Raw genomic sequence first — 18,402 nt, 5'->3', positions numbered from 1 at the left:
AGTGATTTAAATGTGATAAATTATTTAATACTATTGAAACCACTGTTTTTTAATTAACTTAATATTTCTGTTAAACAGAGTTAGGTATATAACCATTCTTAAAAGCCTAAACTTTGTATAATCCATTTAAATATTATTTTCAAAACTAAGAAGAAAAAAATACTAGAAACACGGTCTTCAGAAGTCACTGGCTAATTCTGCTGTTTCTTTTGACACTGGACTAAAAACATCAAAAGCAGTTCCAATATTTTATTTCTCAACTGTTTTTAAAGTTACGGACCGATAACTTGTTTTATTGTACAAAACGTGTTACTGCATAATGGTATGCATATATTCCTGTTGAATCAGCAGTACAAAAGGCAGTGTTCATTTAAAAAATATAAATATAAAAAGTTATGGCAAAATCTCTCTTCTGTCTTTCACTATCACCCTGGTTGGACAAGCAAAAGCCACAGGGTTCTATGTTCATTGTGAAGAAAAGTAGGAGGTGCAGGATTTAAATCCATAACAAACCCAGGCACTGTACCTGTAGTTAAGGGACTCATCGTAAAGAAGGTCACTCTCTCTCACTCACACACACGTAGTCAACAGTGCTGCTTAGTGCTGGAGGGCCAGTATGTCTGCAGGTTTTCAACTCAGATCTTAATGACACAAGTCAGCTCATTACTTCTTTAATTGGGATCGAATTAACAACATTCTCCAGCTCTTCAGGTGCTGATGCCCTAGGGATACCAGCCCTACAAGACCAGCATTGGAAACACTGTGCTAAGCCCTGACTTTCTACTACACCAGGTACAGTCACTGAGGCAATCATAAAGAAAGAGCACGAGCACTGGGGGGTTCTTCATATTAAAATGATGGGAGAGATCTGGATGAGGTTATAACACCACGCCTGAGGGTTGAGCATGTTATGGAACAGACTTGACACAGCTTTTTTTAGAGTAGGGAAGAGGGACTTTAATTTTTCTGAGCACTCCCACTGCACTGCTCTGACAGTTTATACTGTATCCACGCTGTTCACCAACACTAACCCTATTCCTACATGAGCCTATTTCTACTTAGTAGAGTAACTACTCTACATGATTAGTTGTGGCATGGTCAGAAGTGGATTTTTCACTTCTCATAAATCATAACATACATACCAAGGCCCAGGATTGTACAAAAGTCTTCTAACATAGCGCACTATGTCAATTAGATTTGATTGATAAATGTAATGAATTAATACAACTCGTCATATTTGCTTCTACTGTATAATTTATCTTACGTTTTAGTGATGTGCTTTTTAAAGATTCTGATCAGCCTGAATTAAAAGGGTCCCTATTGATAAGAATGGTTTCGTCTCACATGTCTTAAGACAAGTCAAGACAGTTGTTAATCATAGAAAACACTAGTGCCAGGTTTAAGTAAACTGTTGATGTTAATAACATATTGTAGCTCCTGATTGTGCTAAGATCATTTACGTATGTTTGGGAACAGACCTGACACAGCTTTTTTAAAGCAAGGAGGAGGGACTTTTTGAGAACCCTGCTCCACAAGCTCTGATAGTTTACATTGTCTTTTAGCTTATGTGAAGATCATTGGACATCAGTGTTTATCAAAATATGGCACAATGAATACTGTACCACCCAAACTAACTATATATCATTGCCTTAAAAATAACCAGCCTGTGTGCCAAAACAGGTTATTGCTGCTGCTCCAGAGCATTGCAATTTCAGGTTTGATTCTGGTTTTGGGCGCATGTTTGCATGTTCTTTCTGTGTTCTCAAGGGTTTTGACCTGGTGCTGTTGTTTCCTCCAAACTCCCAAAAGACAAGTAGTTTGGGTTTGATTGACTATTCTAAATTGTCCCTTTCTAGTGGAGTTTATCATCTGTATTGCCAGGAATACTTATGAGACTAAAACTGAACCAAACGAGCATGAAAGGCAAAATAGCCTCCATTATTTGAACCCATCTTATGTTCTGATGAAAGGCAACTGGGCCGCAGGATGTAACATCAGATCCCAGATTCAAACTGCTGTCAGGGGCATCTCAACCAGCACAGCCCTGTTAAGTCTCCAACTCTTTACTGCAAAAGGCTGTGGTCTCTGATCACAGGTATTCTATAGACTCTGGAGGGTCCCAGGGAATGATATCACCTGAATAGTTTCACCTTACACTACGAGACAGAGTCAAGAGACATTCCTCTCACATACATTACTCTACTGTAGAAAGAAAGAAAGAAAGGTCAGAACTACAGGATGATTAAGGGGTGATTTTATAAGAGCCAAATAATTTGTCCCTGTACTCATTTGAGAGCAGGAATATGCTCTGTCTAAATTCAGACAAAATACTACATCTCCAGAGATATACTGCATCTGGGAAGTAAATGGGCCGTGCAGTTTTTTCCCCCCATTTCTGTTTGCTTGACTTTCCCATTAAATTACAATGTGTCTTAGCGGTAACCTTTAAAATTGTCAGCTTAAAACTTTCCAGATAGTTATTTAGAAGGAAACAAAAGACTAAACGAATCCTTTTTGGCTGTATTACCACCTGGCATGATAATTATGGAGAACAATTTCAAAGTGCTGCTGTTGATCTTATGTGGAAGAGATTTTATATATATATAAAACAAATCAGTGTGAGCCATTCTCCATTTATCAGCATGATACCCTGTCAGGGAGCATGTGGCATGCTATTTACTGTCACACTGAGCAACAGCATGCTTAATTACCCTTTAATAGAGTTAAGCATTAAATTACTGCGCATTTCTAACATGTCTTCCAGAGAAGCCATATTGGACATTTGAGAATCCCAATGAAAAAAAAAAAGACTGAAATACATTAATAACACGTTTAGGAATTTCGTTTTTATTATGATTTTATTTATAGTAAGCAGCATTAAGGCTGATGTGGTTTGGGGAAATATGCCGTGATTAATACTTTCAGATGTTCTTTGTTCCTGCTCGGATGTCCTCTTCTTCCTCTAGCTCAACAGTGACTCTTAGATTTCATACTTCATTTTGCTTTGATTTTCTAAAGGAAACAACATGTACTGTACACATGATTATTAGAGATGTGAACCCATAATCAATTTCTAAACCAATCTCCACATAGAGTGTACTGTACTAAAGCTTCTTATTACTTTTAAGGACTGATGAATGGAAACCATTTAGTACCTGTCCGGGTATAAGTCCATTAATTACTATTGGTAACCATTGTCTTTTAAAAAACAGAAGGGTTTTCCACTCTAGTTATCCTGCAAGACAAATAAATAATTTCTTTTCCAAGTGAATCTTAATTTCTCCCCACAAACTTTTGCAAAATGTTGAAGAAAACTTCAATTAAATAATAATCCACAAGTCTTCTGGAGCAATCTGGAAAAATGAAGTGTCAAACTCTTTTTGCTGTTGTTTTTCTAAATCATTATTGATCATTTAACACTCAATGTTGAATCATTGCATAAATATTAAGATTTAAGAACAAGGAACCCAAGCCTGTATACGGTACAGTATGTATATAAACAAAATAGCTATTCTGAAACAAGAAGTGATAATTTTCCTTAGATGGCAAGCAGATTGTCTAATTTACACTCATTCTCCAGCTCAGCAGCTTTCACATTCTGCCTTTTTGTCCAGAAACCAGCAGGGATTCTGTGTTTTCTTAAAATATGAAAAATTTCTACATGGAATATGGCTTAACTGGTCCCAGTTAAGGTTCTTAAACAAATATTTAAGAGAGACTTAGAAACATCTTGGATTCCAGTTTCTAAGGATTGGAGCTGGGATCCCATTGGTACTGTAGGTACTCGATCACATAGTAGCAACTACTTACATGCAGCATTCTGTTCTAAGAAACTAATTAATCAGTTCAGCCAAATGTTTCTGTCATGACAACCTAGATAACAGCAGCCACAACTGTTTGAGGTTACCTTTGGTTACCTTGGAGGTACATGGTAACCAATTCCCTTCCACATGTTAAATGTACCAGATAAACAAAGGTGCAGACATGTACAGTGCAAAAGATCAATATAGCACAGTACTGGTGGACATGATTCGTAGAAGTTGGTGATTTTTATTAAAATGATGTCATAATTGATTAGGTGTGATGGGTAGTTGTTATTCATTTAAACATCTATTCCATCTATTTTCGAACTGTTTTTTCTCATACAGGGTCGCAGTAGTGCCATAGTCTATCCCAAACAACAGTTGCAAGGCAGGGTACAACCTGGATAGTATCATAGGGCACACACAGACAGCAAACACTCACAGCTGGGCCTGTAAGGTAACCCATGAGAACACGAGCAAACATACAAACTCCAAGCAGAAAGCACCCCAGGTCCCTCACACTGAGAGGCAAGAATACTAACCGTTTTGCCACTGCGTCACCCTCAAAGGCTAACACATTTGAGAAATCAGACTAACCTGCTGAAGGAAACAGTTTGAAACACATGAGCATTGATTCTTACCCTTGTCCTACTCCTTTAAAATGAATCTTGTTGACATACCTTTCAAAAACGGTTTTACTTTTTGTTTTTCTAACAAAAAGGCACACATTTTCTATTTAATGAGAATATTGTTTAGTCTGAAGACATAAAATATATACATAATTATTTTAGACATTTTATCTGCAATAGTAATATTATTAGATGTGGATTATTTAGTCAGTACCTCTACTTCAGATTCTTCTTGGAACCCCTTAGAAATCATGCTTTCTTGAAGCCACCCACTGAGCTGTCTGTCGCAGAGGTTTACTGGGGATATAAAGCATTTGGCTTTCAGGCATAATTGACTTCTGAAAACCATACTAATTAAAACCATATTTCCCTCAACAAATTATCTAGCAAATCTAATTCACACCTCAAGCTTGTATTGTTTTGTACACCCTTAGTTTACTCCATTTTGATCTAATTAGTGAAAGGCCCCATCAGTGTGAAACCTACATGAGTCAGACAACTTACAGCAATAATTAAAGTCCAAGAAAAAAAACAAGGCTTCTTCCAATATACTTTATCGGATTACACCAAACGCAGTTATGAATCGGGTCTATTAAATGCAACCTATTTAACACCAATTTATTTTTTTCTGCAATGATACAATCATGCAAATAGTGTTGAAATCAAACATCTGTGACAAGAAGGCTTTTTCCCTTTACTGAATGCTGAGTTGTAATTGGATTTTATTGAATTTTCTCTTTGAAATGAATGACTCTGCTGCCCTCTTCAGTTTACATAAAGAAATACAGCTACTGTGTCCTGAAGAGAACCTCATCCATTTTCTAACTGCTTTTATCCAGCACAGTTACAGGGGAACTGAAACTATACTGGAAAGCAATGGGCACAAGGAAGGATACACCCTGAATGGAAACCCAGTCCAAAAGAAGAAAAATATTTTTTGTAAAAGCTACCCAGCTTTGGATAATCTTTTTTTTTTTGTAATTTTCCCAGTTTAATGCACATAATGAGAAAAACAGGTACAATTTAGTGCTTATATAGTACTCTCCACAAATAAAAGTCCTGAAGCTTTGAAATTTTGCATTTAGAGGGTCTGTTTGTGCCCTATCACTTTTTTATTAAATATTTCAGAGTAGTCACAGCAGACGTTAATTTTCACAGTTTTTAAGAGAATAACAATGAACTTAAGAAAAAGAAATGAAAAATGAAATTAAGGAAAAAAAGAGAATGAAAGAGAAAAAAACAAAAACAGGTACAGCCACAGCTATATCAGAGTTTACCATAAAAAGGCATAAAGTTTATAGTGTAATTATATATAGTCCATATATTATATATAGTTATATATTGTAATTATATATAATGGCTTAGGAGTATATACTGAGTTCCTCTTTTAAACCTAATGGTCTCAAGTTTGAAAGTCCATATTTACTATTCTGAGAAGAGTAAAAGATATGGTCTTTTTACAATAATAAAGCCAGCAGCTTTTAAGGAGATTCCTGTTGATTTACTTACACAGCAAAACAGTGTTTTTAGTCAGAATATTATTGCCACCTGGTGATCAAAAAAAGGCATTTCAATGACAAACAAGGACTCGTTCCCTGATCTGAAATACCTTTAACTCTTTATTTTAAACCCACCAACTTTACTCATGGAAATGAATAATGAATTTGGTCACAGAGTAAATCTGAGTAATTGTGAAGGACATTCTGTAATTATGAACAAATTGCTTATTGTTTAACTGAGTTAGTCAAAATAAGAACACCAAAATATTGTAAGTTACAAATCAATGGCTAATACTAGATGTACAGAATAAAGATGCAACTCAAAAAGACAGTATAAACCTTTGTATGAAGGCTACAGTATGTAAACAAACCCTTCATGGATCACGGTACACAGAGTTGTTGAGTACTTTTTTAAAGCCAGAAACATTTTATTTTGTTTAATAAAAGAGTACAATAATTTAGTCTATTGAGGTTTATTAGACTTGTGATAAAATTTGTTGTTAATATCAATTCAAACAGACTACAACTGGGAATCAGTGAATGTTTGCTTAGTTTTGCAGGGGGTGAAGAGGAGATTTCATTAGCTGCTCTTTTATCACTCTGTTCTTATTAGTTTACTGACAGGAGTTGTATAGATTGCATTTTCTAAAAATAAATTACTCAGGTCTGTAAGTTAGAGATGTAAAATATCTCTCAATGATTAAATAAACTAAATGTAAGACAATGCCCACTTAGGTGACTTTTTCTCTAATAACTAGTCAGTAGAAACTTCTTACAAGCTAGAACTTGAACTTGAAGGTTCAGCTCTCTGATTTGAATGTCTATGGAAAATCAGACTGGTTTCCTCCAGTAGTTCTGGAAACCATTTATTGACACTGACATATTGACAAATAGAGTTCTAACTAAGTTGCAAATATCCCAAGTAATTCATTTCATAGCACAATTTAATAAAAAAAGCAAATGAAATTTTGCAAAGTCAAACACCTCGGTGAATATGCAAAATTCAGCTTTGTATGACCTATATTCTGCATGTTCAACTTCATTCGGCCATGAAAGTGTTCATCAGCCACAATGATTCTACAAAATAAGATTAATTGTTTCACTGTTTTGTCCTTGTCATGTAGTAAGTAATGTAAAGGCAAGTCATTTCATTTCATTCCACCTGAGCTTTTCATCTCCATCGGTATGGATAACTGAATTGATCAATGAATTTAATTTGTTTCTTCTGTCACCCTTTAGTGGCTGTTTTTTCTGACTAAATAGTCAGGTGATTTCTAGTTGATCAGGTGATGATGAACACATACAGGTGGGAATGATTTTGTATAAGACATGCCCACAGTAAAGATTATTTTTCCTTCTGCAGAGGTCAGATGGGTTACAATTTAGGCAATGCACATGGGTAGTTTTAAAGCTTAAAAAATAATGCAAGGTTTACAAATTACAAATCCCATTTGACCTTTTAAGAGCTGAAAGGAAATTTACAGAAACCACATGGAAAACTAAAATCAATTAGCCTGTCATTAACAACTCAGCTGGAGCAACAACCAGCAGACAGAGTGTTCTTTCAAGACCAGGGCTGAGAATCACTGCTCTAGGATGGCACCTTAAACTGAAATCAATACAGAATAAAAAAAAAATTAAAAAGCTTTAAAGGGGACAACTTACCCCATCAAAAATAAAAAATAAAAATGTTATGATCTCAAAGTCAAATCTGTCTCTGTTGATAGTTCTTTCTCCAAAATATAATTCTGCATATGTAATAACTTAATATTTAAAGGAATATTAAAATGCGTAATACTACGAAAGAGGAATTGTAATTCTCCAGAGACTGTTTATAAAGTGACTGTTTGAGCATTTATTGGAGGAAGGTAACAGGGATATTACAACAGCTACAAGAAGAGGGCTGATGTTTCCATGCTTACTGGACATGAAAAAAAAATCATATTTAAAAATTGCAACTTAGATATACACTTTTCTGCCTTGAAGTGTTTATGCCTATTTGGAGAATAAAAGCCTGGTGAAACAACAGCTTTAATTCTACCTTAGCTGGCTTTCTGTGCATGTAAAACATTCCAGCTGTCCATCCATCCATTCTCAAACTGCTCTCTCCAATCCAGGGTCACGGGAGAGGAGGAGCCTCTCCAGGCAAGCAATGTGCACACTGCACGGCATGCCAATCCATCGCACGGCATACAGACACAGACTCGCTCACACTCACACCTGGGCCAACTTTCCCAAAAGACAATTCACCAACAGTACCAGTACTGTGTATACCTTTGGACTCTGGGAGGAAACTGGAGCACCTGGAGGAAAGCCACACGAACATACAGTACATACTCCACGCAGATAGCACCCCAGGAATTGACTCCAGAGCCCCAATGTTGTGAGACAGCAATGCTGACCACTCTACCACCATGGCACCACATTCTAACTAATCTAACTTAGCAAATGTTTCTCTATCCTAAAACCTTTCATTTCCAAGTTACATAAATAACAACTGTAAATGAGAAGATAGCCTCTCGAAATAATTCACACAATTCATGTAGTTCTTTAAAATTCTTTATTACACTCAGTAAACCAAGGACAGAAACTGATTGGGTGGGGGATGGGGTTACAGACCGATAATAGCATTTTAATTCGTTTTTCAAAAGTGACTGGAACCCGCTTATCTCATCTAGTCATATAATTAAACATGCTGCTAATTTCCACTGGCTTTCTGTGTTATACATTAGATTTAGCTCTCTATTCACTCTGTTCCACAGTGCTGATGCATCAAACTAAGAAAAGCTTTTACAATGACAATTACATATCTGGCAGTATTTTACTGCAATGCAGTCAGTATTCACAGAATTTATTTCTGAAACTTCCATTTCATATAAAAAATACTAATAAATTCCATGACCTAACTGTAAATCATTTACTTTCCTTTTAAATTCCTTTAACCATTGAAATTTAGATGCCTTCCCAAATGTTTTTAATAATAAAAACATGTATGAACATTTTATTTTTAAATACACAACTAATTTACAATAAATACCATGACTATATGAAGAAATCATTGCTGGAGTGAAAACAGTAAATTGAATATTAAATTCAGAGCTGTCAAGAAAGAACATAAGCATGCATGTAGCTTTTATCATTAACATTTTTCTTTAGTCAAATGTATGAGATTTGGAGAGATTTTCTATGTGTAAAACATTATTTATAATTATAAATTAGATTTAAGGTCAGTATTGCTGTAACCAACAAATCTACTATAAAACATACAGTAGTGTGATTCTCAATAATGTTTTAATGTTTAATCTTTGATTGTCAACCTTTCTTTAAGAGTACAATAATTTCTGTAGTCTCTTTATAAGAGATATAAGTGATTTCCATCTGGAAAATATGATTACCATGATCAACATAACGAAAGTGTATCAGAATCCCTCAATCCTCAAAATCTGAAACTGACAGAAGACATTGGCATGGAAGTTATTATGACAATTATACAGATCCCATGTCGGTTAAAGCAGTTCAGCCATTGAATATGGTCAATTAAAACACATACTCCAGTAATTTCATAAAGACCCTGATTAAGGGAAGGAAATCTGGAGTGGATCCCAAGTATAAGAAGTGAAATTTGATTATTAAGACAACATTAAGGTTGATTATGCAAAGTACACAAAACTCTAAATTTTACTTCTGACACTAGCACATCTCCAGAACCTAGATTTATACATTGCCTGCACTCCTAAACTAAACATGCTTGTTCAGCAAAAGGTGGAATCTAGAATTGATAAATCCTCATGGTTTGTAGCGTTTTGTGAAACATTTCTCAAAGAAAAGCATAAAACCTGATTAGTGTTATGCTAGGGAAAACAAAGTTTTTGATAAATAGGAAAGTCACAAAGCCAATACAGCCATAAGAGGCTATACAATACCTGCACTGCTCTTTAAAACTATGTATTACACATTTTTCCCCACTGTAAAAAAGTTAGGTTGATGGATTTAAGAAATATTTATCAAAGCAGTTGGTTGCATGTAAGATTACGTTCATTTGAATCTTTAGTTTAAATTAAAATGAAATATATGTATTCTTTTCTGAAACTGTTTGCCTCTGCTGTTTATTCATACTTTGCTGTTTCGCAATGCTGAGAACAAAAGGATAGTGTGGAGTTCTTCAAATCTTATTTGTAATTTTCTTGTAACAAGGCAGCAAATATACATCAATTGAATAAAAGCTAAAGACAGTTAATATTTTCACCTGCTGGGTCACCAGCATTTTCACAAAGATCTTATTCTTCAGAGCACACTAAAACTGGTGACAACAGGCAGAAATGCTGTGATAAAAGGGTACAAATTAGGATCTGCTGAACACAAATTTAACGTGCTCAGTAATGGATTCCAAAGGAAGAAGAAATGAATGTGAACAACAACAGGTGCCATGCATTGTGCTGTCATTATGCTAATAAAACAAGCCCACATTAACCAGGCATTACATTATCTGCCTGTGACCTTTTCTACAAGCCTAACTAGCAGAACTGCGGCAGTGTTAGGTTTTTGCTATTATGTTAACTGTCTGAAATTCTGAGGTTATTTTTGTAGTATACTTTGTAAAAGTTTTCTAAAATTTCTTAAAGGAATGTCTGTGTAGAAGTGTAAAAGTACTTCTTAAAAATCAAAAAGAGTTTACAGTATGTGCTTTTAGCTATCCCCTAAAAAGGGATTCTTTTTCTAGGTTTTAGAACAGTAGCAAATAAAGCATTAAAATACTGGGATTAAAATATAGCATCAACAGCATAACTGTCTGAATACATACACGTTTTGGTTAATTCACTAACATAATATTCATATTCTGAGTTCTCAGATCAGGATAAAGTGTAAACATTTACAATTGAAAATGTAATGATTATGATTTTAGAAATTGGAGATAGTTTGCATTATAACTAAAGGAGAAAGCCTTTGAATGTTTTTACATTGAAACTCATTTTCAAATTGTGAAAATAAAAGAGACAGGGAAAGTACTAAGCTCAAATGACCAGGCCAGAGAAAAGATATGTATGAGATAAGATCTGTATGTTTTAAAGCAGACAGTTTCTGTCACGAATCTCCCTCACGCAGGCAAGCTCTCCCCGTACCAAACGTGCACGCGTCAATCAGTCCTTTACTTAAACCCTCATCAGTCCCCCAGTCAGTGCTCACGATTGAGATTATCTCCCTGAGCTTACCTACTATCTACGCCTTTGCCTTACTACTGATTCTCCCCTGGACCTTGACCCTGCTTTTTCCGACTACCTCTTTGCCACTCGATTTTGTACCTTCGCCTCTAGAATGCTGTCTTGGATCCTGACCCCTGCCTGTCGCTTGTTCAATCCCATGGCGGTGCTCTCCCAGCACTCTCAGGCTCTTGACCAGCTCAATGCCAGCGTTCAACACCTCGGTAATCTGGTCTCCAGCTCCCCTCCTCAGCCTCTCCTTTCCCACCCTCCCATAAATCCCACTCTGCCACCAGTTTCTCTTGCCTCCTCTTCTCCCCTGCCTCCTCCCACACCGGACCGATTTGATGGCACCCCGAGTATGTGTCAGGCTTATCTGATTCAATGCTGGATGGCTTTCAGCTTTTATCCGGATTGTTTTCCCACCAACCGCGAACGTATTACATTTATGGTAGCGTACCTCTCTGCCCGGGCGATGCAGTGGGCTGCAGGTCTTCTCGCCAGGAATGCCCCCGAGACCTCGGACGTAGCACAGTTCCAGGCAGCGCTGACGGCCACCTTCGGACAGGTGCAATCTTCCTACTCTGCCGCCTCGCATCTATCGGCTTTATCGCAGGGTACCCGCCCCCTCCAGGAATATGTGATGGACTTTCGGGTCCTGGCCGCTCAGCTCGCTTGGAATAAAATAGCCCTCATTCATCAGTTCCGTGCTGGCCTTTCCGAGGAACTTAAGGATCGTCTAGCCCAATTCCCTTACCATGCGCCAACCCTGAAGAGTTTTGCTCTCTTGGCCACAGAGATCGATGTCAGTCTACAACAACGAAGGACTGAATGTCTCATGCTCCGTTCGGCTGCCAGCCACAACGCTCCCGGTTCCACTCTTGTCACACCTCCCACGCACTCTTACTCCTGAGGAACGCAACCACAGGCTGTCAGAGTGGCACTGCCTCTATTGTGGTGCTTCCGACCACCTCTGAGTCTCCTGTCCGGTGCGACCCTTTGTTCCGTCCGTCTGCCTCCAAAGGTCAGTATCCTCTCCCTCAACCCCTCTGCCTCTGGACTCTCCCTCCCTGCTGTGCTCTCCTGGGGTGACTCTCACGAATCCCTGTTTGCCTTCGTTGATTCAGGTGCAGTGGGAAACTTCTTAGATTCCGGACTCGCTGCCTCATTGAAGATTCCATTACTGCCCGTTTCCCCACCCAACTGTATCCAGTCCATCGATGGCTCCTCCCTCTCTCCGGGATTGGTGGAGTGGCAGACCATTCCCCTCTCCCTGCGTATTGGTGCCACCCACCCAGAATGTACTCAGCTTCTCCTCCTCTGTTCTCCTTCTCTTCCACTTATCTCGGTTTCCCTTGGCTACAGTTACACAATCCCCGTATTTCCTGGTCCGACAAGGAACTCACTGCCTGGAGTGATCACTGCCTGACCCACTGCTGTGAGCTCCCCACGAAACCTCATGTTCTTCAGATCTCTCACGTCACCTCCCCACTTATTCCCCCCGAGTATGCCGATCTTCACGTTGCTTTTAGCAAACGAAGAGCTCTTTCGCTTACTCCTCATCGCCCTTACGATTGTGCTATTGATCTGGTCCCTGGAGCCTTACCACCTAGAGGGCGTGTTTACCCCCTCTCCGTGCAGGAAACCAAGGCACTGGATACCTACATTCAAGACGCCTTGCAGTCTGGTTTCATCCGCCCGTCCTTATCTCCTGCTTGCGCCAGTTTTTTTATTACCAAGAAGGATGGTTCTCTGCGGCCGTGTGTTGATTACCGCGGTCTGAACGACATTACTGTTAAGAACCGGTATCCTCTGCCTCTCATTCCTGCTGCTCTGGAGTCTCTTCATGGCGCAAAGATTTTTTCCAAACTCGACCTGCGGGGTGCTTATAACCTTATCCGCATTTTTAGGGGGACGAATGGAAGACGGCTTTTATCACCACTCACAGCCATTATGAATTTTGTGTCACGCCTTTTGGTCTTGCCAACGCTCCGACGGTCTTTTAGAATTTTATGAACGACATCTTCAGGGACATCATTCATCAGTATGCGCTCGTCTATCTGGATGATTTATTATTTTTTCCAGTAGCCTTCAGGAGCATGTTATTCACGTCAGGGAGGTCCTCACCCACCTTATTAAGAACAGCCTCTATGCCAAACTGGAAAAATGTTATTTTCATGTTTCCACTGTCCAATTTCTAGGTTATGGCATCCCTCCCCTGGGTATCGAGATGGACCCCTCCAAGACGGTGGCCATTAGGGACTGGCCAACCCCCCGGAACTTGAAGCAGGTTCAACGCTTTCTTGTATTCTCTAACTTCTATCATCGTTTCATTGGTGATTTCAGCTCCACGGGATTTTCAGATTCCACGGGATCCCGGAGGACATTGTGTCTGATCTGGGTCCACAGTTTATCTCGCGCTTCTGGGAGGCCTTCTATTCTGCTCTGGGCTCCAACGTTTCTCTTACTTCTGGCTATCATCCAGAATCCAACAGCCAGACCGAAAGGCTTAACTAGGACCTCCTTACTTACCTGCGGGCTTACATCTCAGCCAATCAGGACGACTGGACCTCTTTACTCCCGTGGGCTGAGTACGCTCACAATGCTCTATACTCTTCGGCTACTGGCAAGTCTCCCTTTCTATGCTCCCTGGGTTATCAACCTTCGCTCCTCCGGAAACTGCCTTCAGACTCGGACCTCCCTTCTGTTCAAATATATATCTCTGCCTTAAGGAAACTCTGGAAGATGGCCCAGCGTGCCCTCCTAAAGGCCTCACACCGTTATAAATCTTTCGGGGATCGGCACAGACGCCCTTTTCCTAGACTTCGCAGAAGTCAATTTGTCTGGCTCTCCACCCGCAACATCTCTCTCCATCAACCCTCCCACAAGTTGGACCCTCGATTTATTGGTCCCTTCCGGGTCATTTCCCAGATCACTCCTGTCACTTACTGCTTGGCTCTCCCCCCCACTCTTCGCATTCACCCCACCTTTCATGTCTCCCTTCTCAAACCTTACCACAGGTCACCCCTCTCCAGACTACAACCTCTTCCACCTCCACCTCGTTCCATCTCCGGATCCACCACCTATACAGTCAATAAGGTCCTCAAATGCCGTTGGCATAGGGGTTCGAGACAGTTTTTGTTCGACTGGCTCGGCTATGGTCCTGAGGAAAGAACCTGGGTCTCTGCATGGGACATCCTGGATAATACCCTTATCTCGGACTTTCTTCACTCTTGTGCTCCTCCTCTATCCACGACGTCCGGATTCCCACGAGCTCTCCCCGTACCAAACGTGCATGCGTCAATCAGTCCTTTACTTAAACCCTCATCAGTCCCCCAGTCAGTGCTCACGATTGAGATTCTCACCCTGAGCTTACCTACTATCTACGCCTTCGCCTTACTACTGATTCTCCCCTGGACCTTGACCCTACTTTTTCCGACTACCTCTTTGCCACTCAATTTTGTACCTTCGCCTCTAGAACGCTCTCTTGGATCCTGACCCCTGCCTGTCTCTTCGATTACGCCTCCGCCTTCCGAATCCACTCCGACGCCTCTTCTACGCCTTCCCGGACTCCGACCCCAGCCTGCTTCCTCGATTACGTCTTCACCTACCGATTCTGTGCCTACGCCTCTACTACTCCTTCCCGGACTCGGACCCCTGCCTGTTTACTCCGACTACGCCTACGCCTAGCACCAACCCTACCTAGGGCACCGCATTAGATCCCAATCCTCCGCAGTCAGCCCCTGCGTGACAGTTTCAAATTAGAACACTGTGTTGTAAATACAGACATGCAGTCCTCTTGGGTTGTACAGCAATTTATGCACAATCTCATCATGCAAAGTGATGCTTCAAGAGATCATGAATGTCCTTGAAACACAGTTGTAAAGGGCTCCACACAACATTTTGTGAAACAAGGCTGGTTATGTCAGTGGTGTGATTACAGTGTTCAGCTGTAATGAGTTTTGAGTTGAATAATTGTCTTTTTCTTTCTGGAAGACATTCTTATTGGCCTTTCACACAAAAAATAAAATGGTTTAGAAAAATCTTCAGTAGGCATTGGTGGAGATTTTGCAGATCATATTCTTTTGTATATTAATTTAATTTAAAGCAGAAACTCTATATATTTCTTCCATCTCATCAACCTATGTCCTGCCACTGCATTCTGTTAATAAAGTTACAGCATACCTGCAACATTTTTCTCACTTTGCTCTATTTAACTTTCCCTGAGCTGCAATTCATGAAAACTCTTCAGATTAGTAACATTCTGTATTAGGAATGAGTAAATGCTATTGTCATTCTGAAAAGAAAAAAAAGATTTGTCTGTGGAACCATTGGATTGTTTCAGTGCACAGTTAACCTATACTTGCTCTTTTGCAGTTCACAGGCTAAAGTAGCTCCCCACTCAAACCTGGCAATGTATGGTGTGTACAGTATACATTGCCTTGCAGAAATGTTCAGAATCAGAATAAATGTTCACATTCAGTTGCTTTAAAACTTGCAGTCATGACACTTTAGGGAAGCAATTAATATAATATACACAAACTATGCCCCCATTAAAACAATAATAAGAAGAAAGAAGTAAATACAGTAGATAACATATGAAAGAAAAATTGAAACATCATTGCATACTTATACAGTAAGTATTGAAACCCCTTACTGTGGCAAACCTAAATTAATTTATCAACTCAATATTACCGTAATGAGACACCTAATTAGTTAAATGGCCTCTATCTGCATGCAATTATAGTGATTCACATGATTTCAAAATAAATACATCTGTTTCTGCAGGGTCCCTCAGTCAGGCAGTGAATTTCAAGAAAAGATTACACTGTGAAGATCAATGAGCTTCCAAAGTAACCCATGTATACATTTGTATAAAGCCTCAGATCAGGAAAATGTTATAAAACATTTTTTAATATGTCTTTGGTGAGATGTTTGGTGGTGAAGTAAATGGTGGAAGGTACCCTGACACTCCCTAGATCAGGCTGTCCCTCCAGACTGGGGAGGAAACTGGTTCTGGATACCAACGTGATGACAACACTGAAGAAGTTACAGACCTCATGGTCTGAACTGAGAGACAATGTCCATGGGCCAACAACGTCCTGGTTACTTCACAAAGGGAGCTTGTATGAAATGAAAAACAAAAACATCTCAGATCTTGCAAGACTTTTGTAACCTGAGTGATCCTGAAAACATGCGGAAAAGTGTTGTGGTTAGACATGACAAAATTGGGACTTTTGGTCTAAATACAAAGTGTTACATGTGACACAAATCCAACATTCTGTGGAAAGAAGTGAAAACTACTGTCCATAAGCAAACCTACAGTAAGTAACCTGAAAGAGCCTGAGCACATTTGAAAGAAGAACAGACAAGACCTGCACCAAGGTGGTGAGAAAAGTTGGAAGAGTCTAAAACCTGCTGCTGCAATATGTTCTTCCACCAGATAGAGAATTCATGGGTCTCAATACAGATGGCATGGTGGCACAGTGGTTAGAATTGCTGAATCCTAGCACTGGAGCCCTGGGTTCAATTCCAGACATGGGGTGCTATCTGCATGGAGTTTGTATGTTCTCCCCATGTTTGAGTGGGGAAGTTTCCTCCTGCAGTCCAAAGACAAGTACTAGTACTGTTGGTTAATTAACTTCTGGGAAAATCACCTAGTGTGTGTGATATCCATATCTGTATGTGCTCTGGAATGGACCAGCATCCTATCCAAGACTGTACCCTTCCTTGTACCATCCATTGGATGGATGGGTTTGAATACTTATGCAGTCAACAAATTAATTTTTATTCCCTTTAGTTTTTCCTGAAATTTACTGTGATGTATTTTATCCTTTCAAGACTTTTGACTTTTCTAGACAGTTTGAGCATTCACATTGTGAGCAAAATATAATGTTTTAAAAAATTAGTATGGATCATTTTGTAATTTCACAAAATGAGATATCATAAGAAGGGTCTGAATACTTTTATAAGGCACTTTTTACAGCAATTAAAAACCCCTTCTACTATCTATCTTCTTTTTCAGATGTACTATATTCCAGAGGTGAAAGCTTTCTGAAGATGTTTGAGAAACTCTGTACACACTCTAGACAGTCTGGATTACAGCACCATTTCAGCAAGAGGAGTTCATTCAATTTTTAATATCCGAAAAACCGAGCTGGTGATCTTGTGCATCAACATGGTTATTAGTGGGGACGTTTTTGTCATTTGTATCACAATCATCATCTTCCACAAAGAGCCACAGCTCAGATATGGCAATATTCAGAAATGTAACACAAAGAGACAGTAATCTATGTTTCTTTCAACTGCTGCATCTGCATTGTGGCTAGGAGCATGCCCATGGAATCTACTCTCCATAGTGAAAACAAACAGTTATGGAAAAATAATGGTGAAAGTAACATTGATTTAAATGTGATATAAATCACATGAGAAGTGATATGGCCTGTGGCTGCTCAGAAGCTAAAAAGAATGAAGGAAAAGTTTCTGAGCAGCTACTGTACTTGAAGTCATGTTGGGCTAATGTGTGCCTTTCTGTTCTTGAAGAAATTATAACAGCCATACTTGCAGAAATATTATTCTCAAGATCTCTATTACCTTGTCACCTATAATGTTCTGTAGATAATTTAAGATGACAAACTTTACATGCATTTTGCAGAATATTTGCGTATTAATATGCATAAAGTTCTTTATGCTGAAGTTGTTGGAAACCATACCCTTGAAGTAGATTATTTATGACACAAAAGGATGACTGGAGCAATGAGATAAAAATACAAAAAAATCATCAATGAAGTCATCAAATAGTACCTGAGATTTAGAGCTGAGACGGAACAAAAAGCAGCCAAAAAAGCATGCCTCTAGGACCAGGGAAACAACTTGTTTCTGCACTTGTCATGTGAGATTTCCATCCCAGAAACCATAGTGTGCACCGCATACTGTACTTAAACTCCACAGTTACCATCACTCTTACACATACTGTTGCCTGACAGCCAATGACATTGTAGAATACCAATATAATACTGTATTAGGAAACATTTCATTTTTACACAAAAGCTATTACTCTATAACATGTCATTTACATGATATAGCCACCTTTTCATGATTCCATAATTATTTCCGATACAGTATATATAGTAGATGAAAGAACGCAATTTATTTTTCCTCTTTACTCTTGAGTGAATGTAAGAGAAGATTCCAAGGACTGACAGCTGAATAATGTTCTTTCAGGGCCCCATCCGTCTGCATTTAAATAGATTTCTAAAACACCATGAACTAG

At 39.0% G+C, this 18,402-nt stretch overlaps 1 protein-coding gene across 2 annotated transcripts in view; it reads right to left on the bottom strand.

The window, feature by feature from the left end:
* The window catches only part of synpra (synaptoporin a), a 100,956-nt gene that overhangs the window by 52,960 nt on the left and 29,594 nt on the right, over window positions 1-18,402 (bottom strand). Inside the window, exon 2 of one of the 2 annotated variants that reach the window (XM_088636219.1) lies at window positions 4,647-4,729. The exons of the other annotated variant lie outside the window; for it this stretch is intronic. Coding sequence (XP_088492345.1) covers window positions 4,647-4,729 — 83 coding nt within the window. The remainder of the gene's footprint in view (window positions 1-4,646; window positions 4,730-18,402) is intronic. 2 annotated transcript variants of the gene reach the window in all.

The sequence above is a fragment of the Lepisosteus platostomus genome, chromosome 6 (genome assembly GCF_059453375.1).
Source record: "Lepisosteus platostomus isolate fLepPlt1 chromosome 6, fLepPlt1.hap1, whole genome shotgun sequence".
NCBI lineage: Eukaryota > Metazoa > Chordata > Actinopteri > Semionotiformes > Lepisosteidae > Lepisosteus > Lepisosteus platostomus.
Note: the sequence above shows the minus strand (reverse complement) of the source record. Positions and strands in the feature narration are given on the sequence as shown.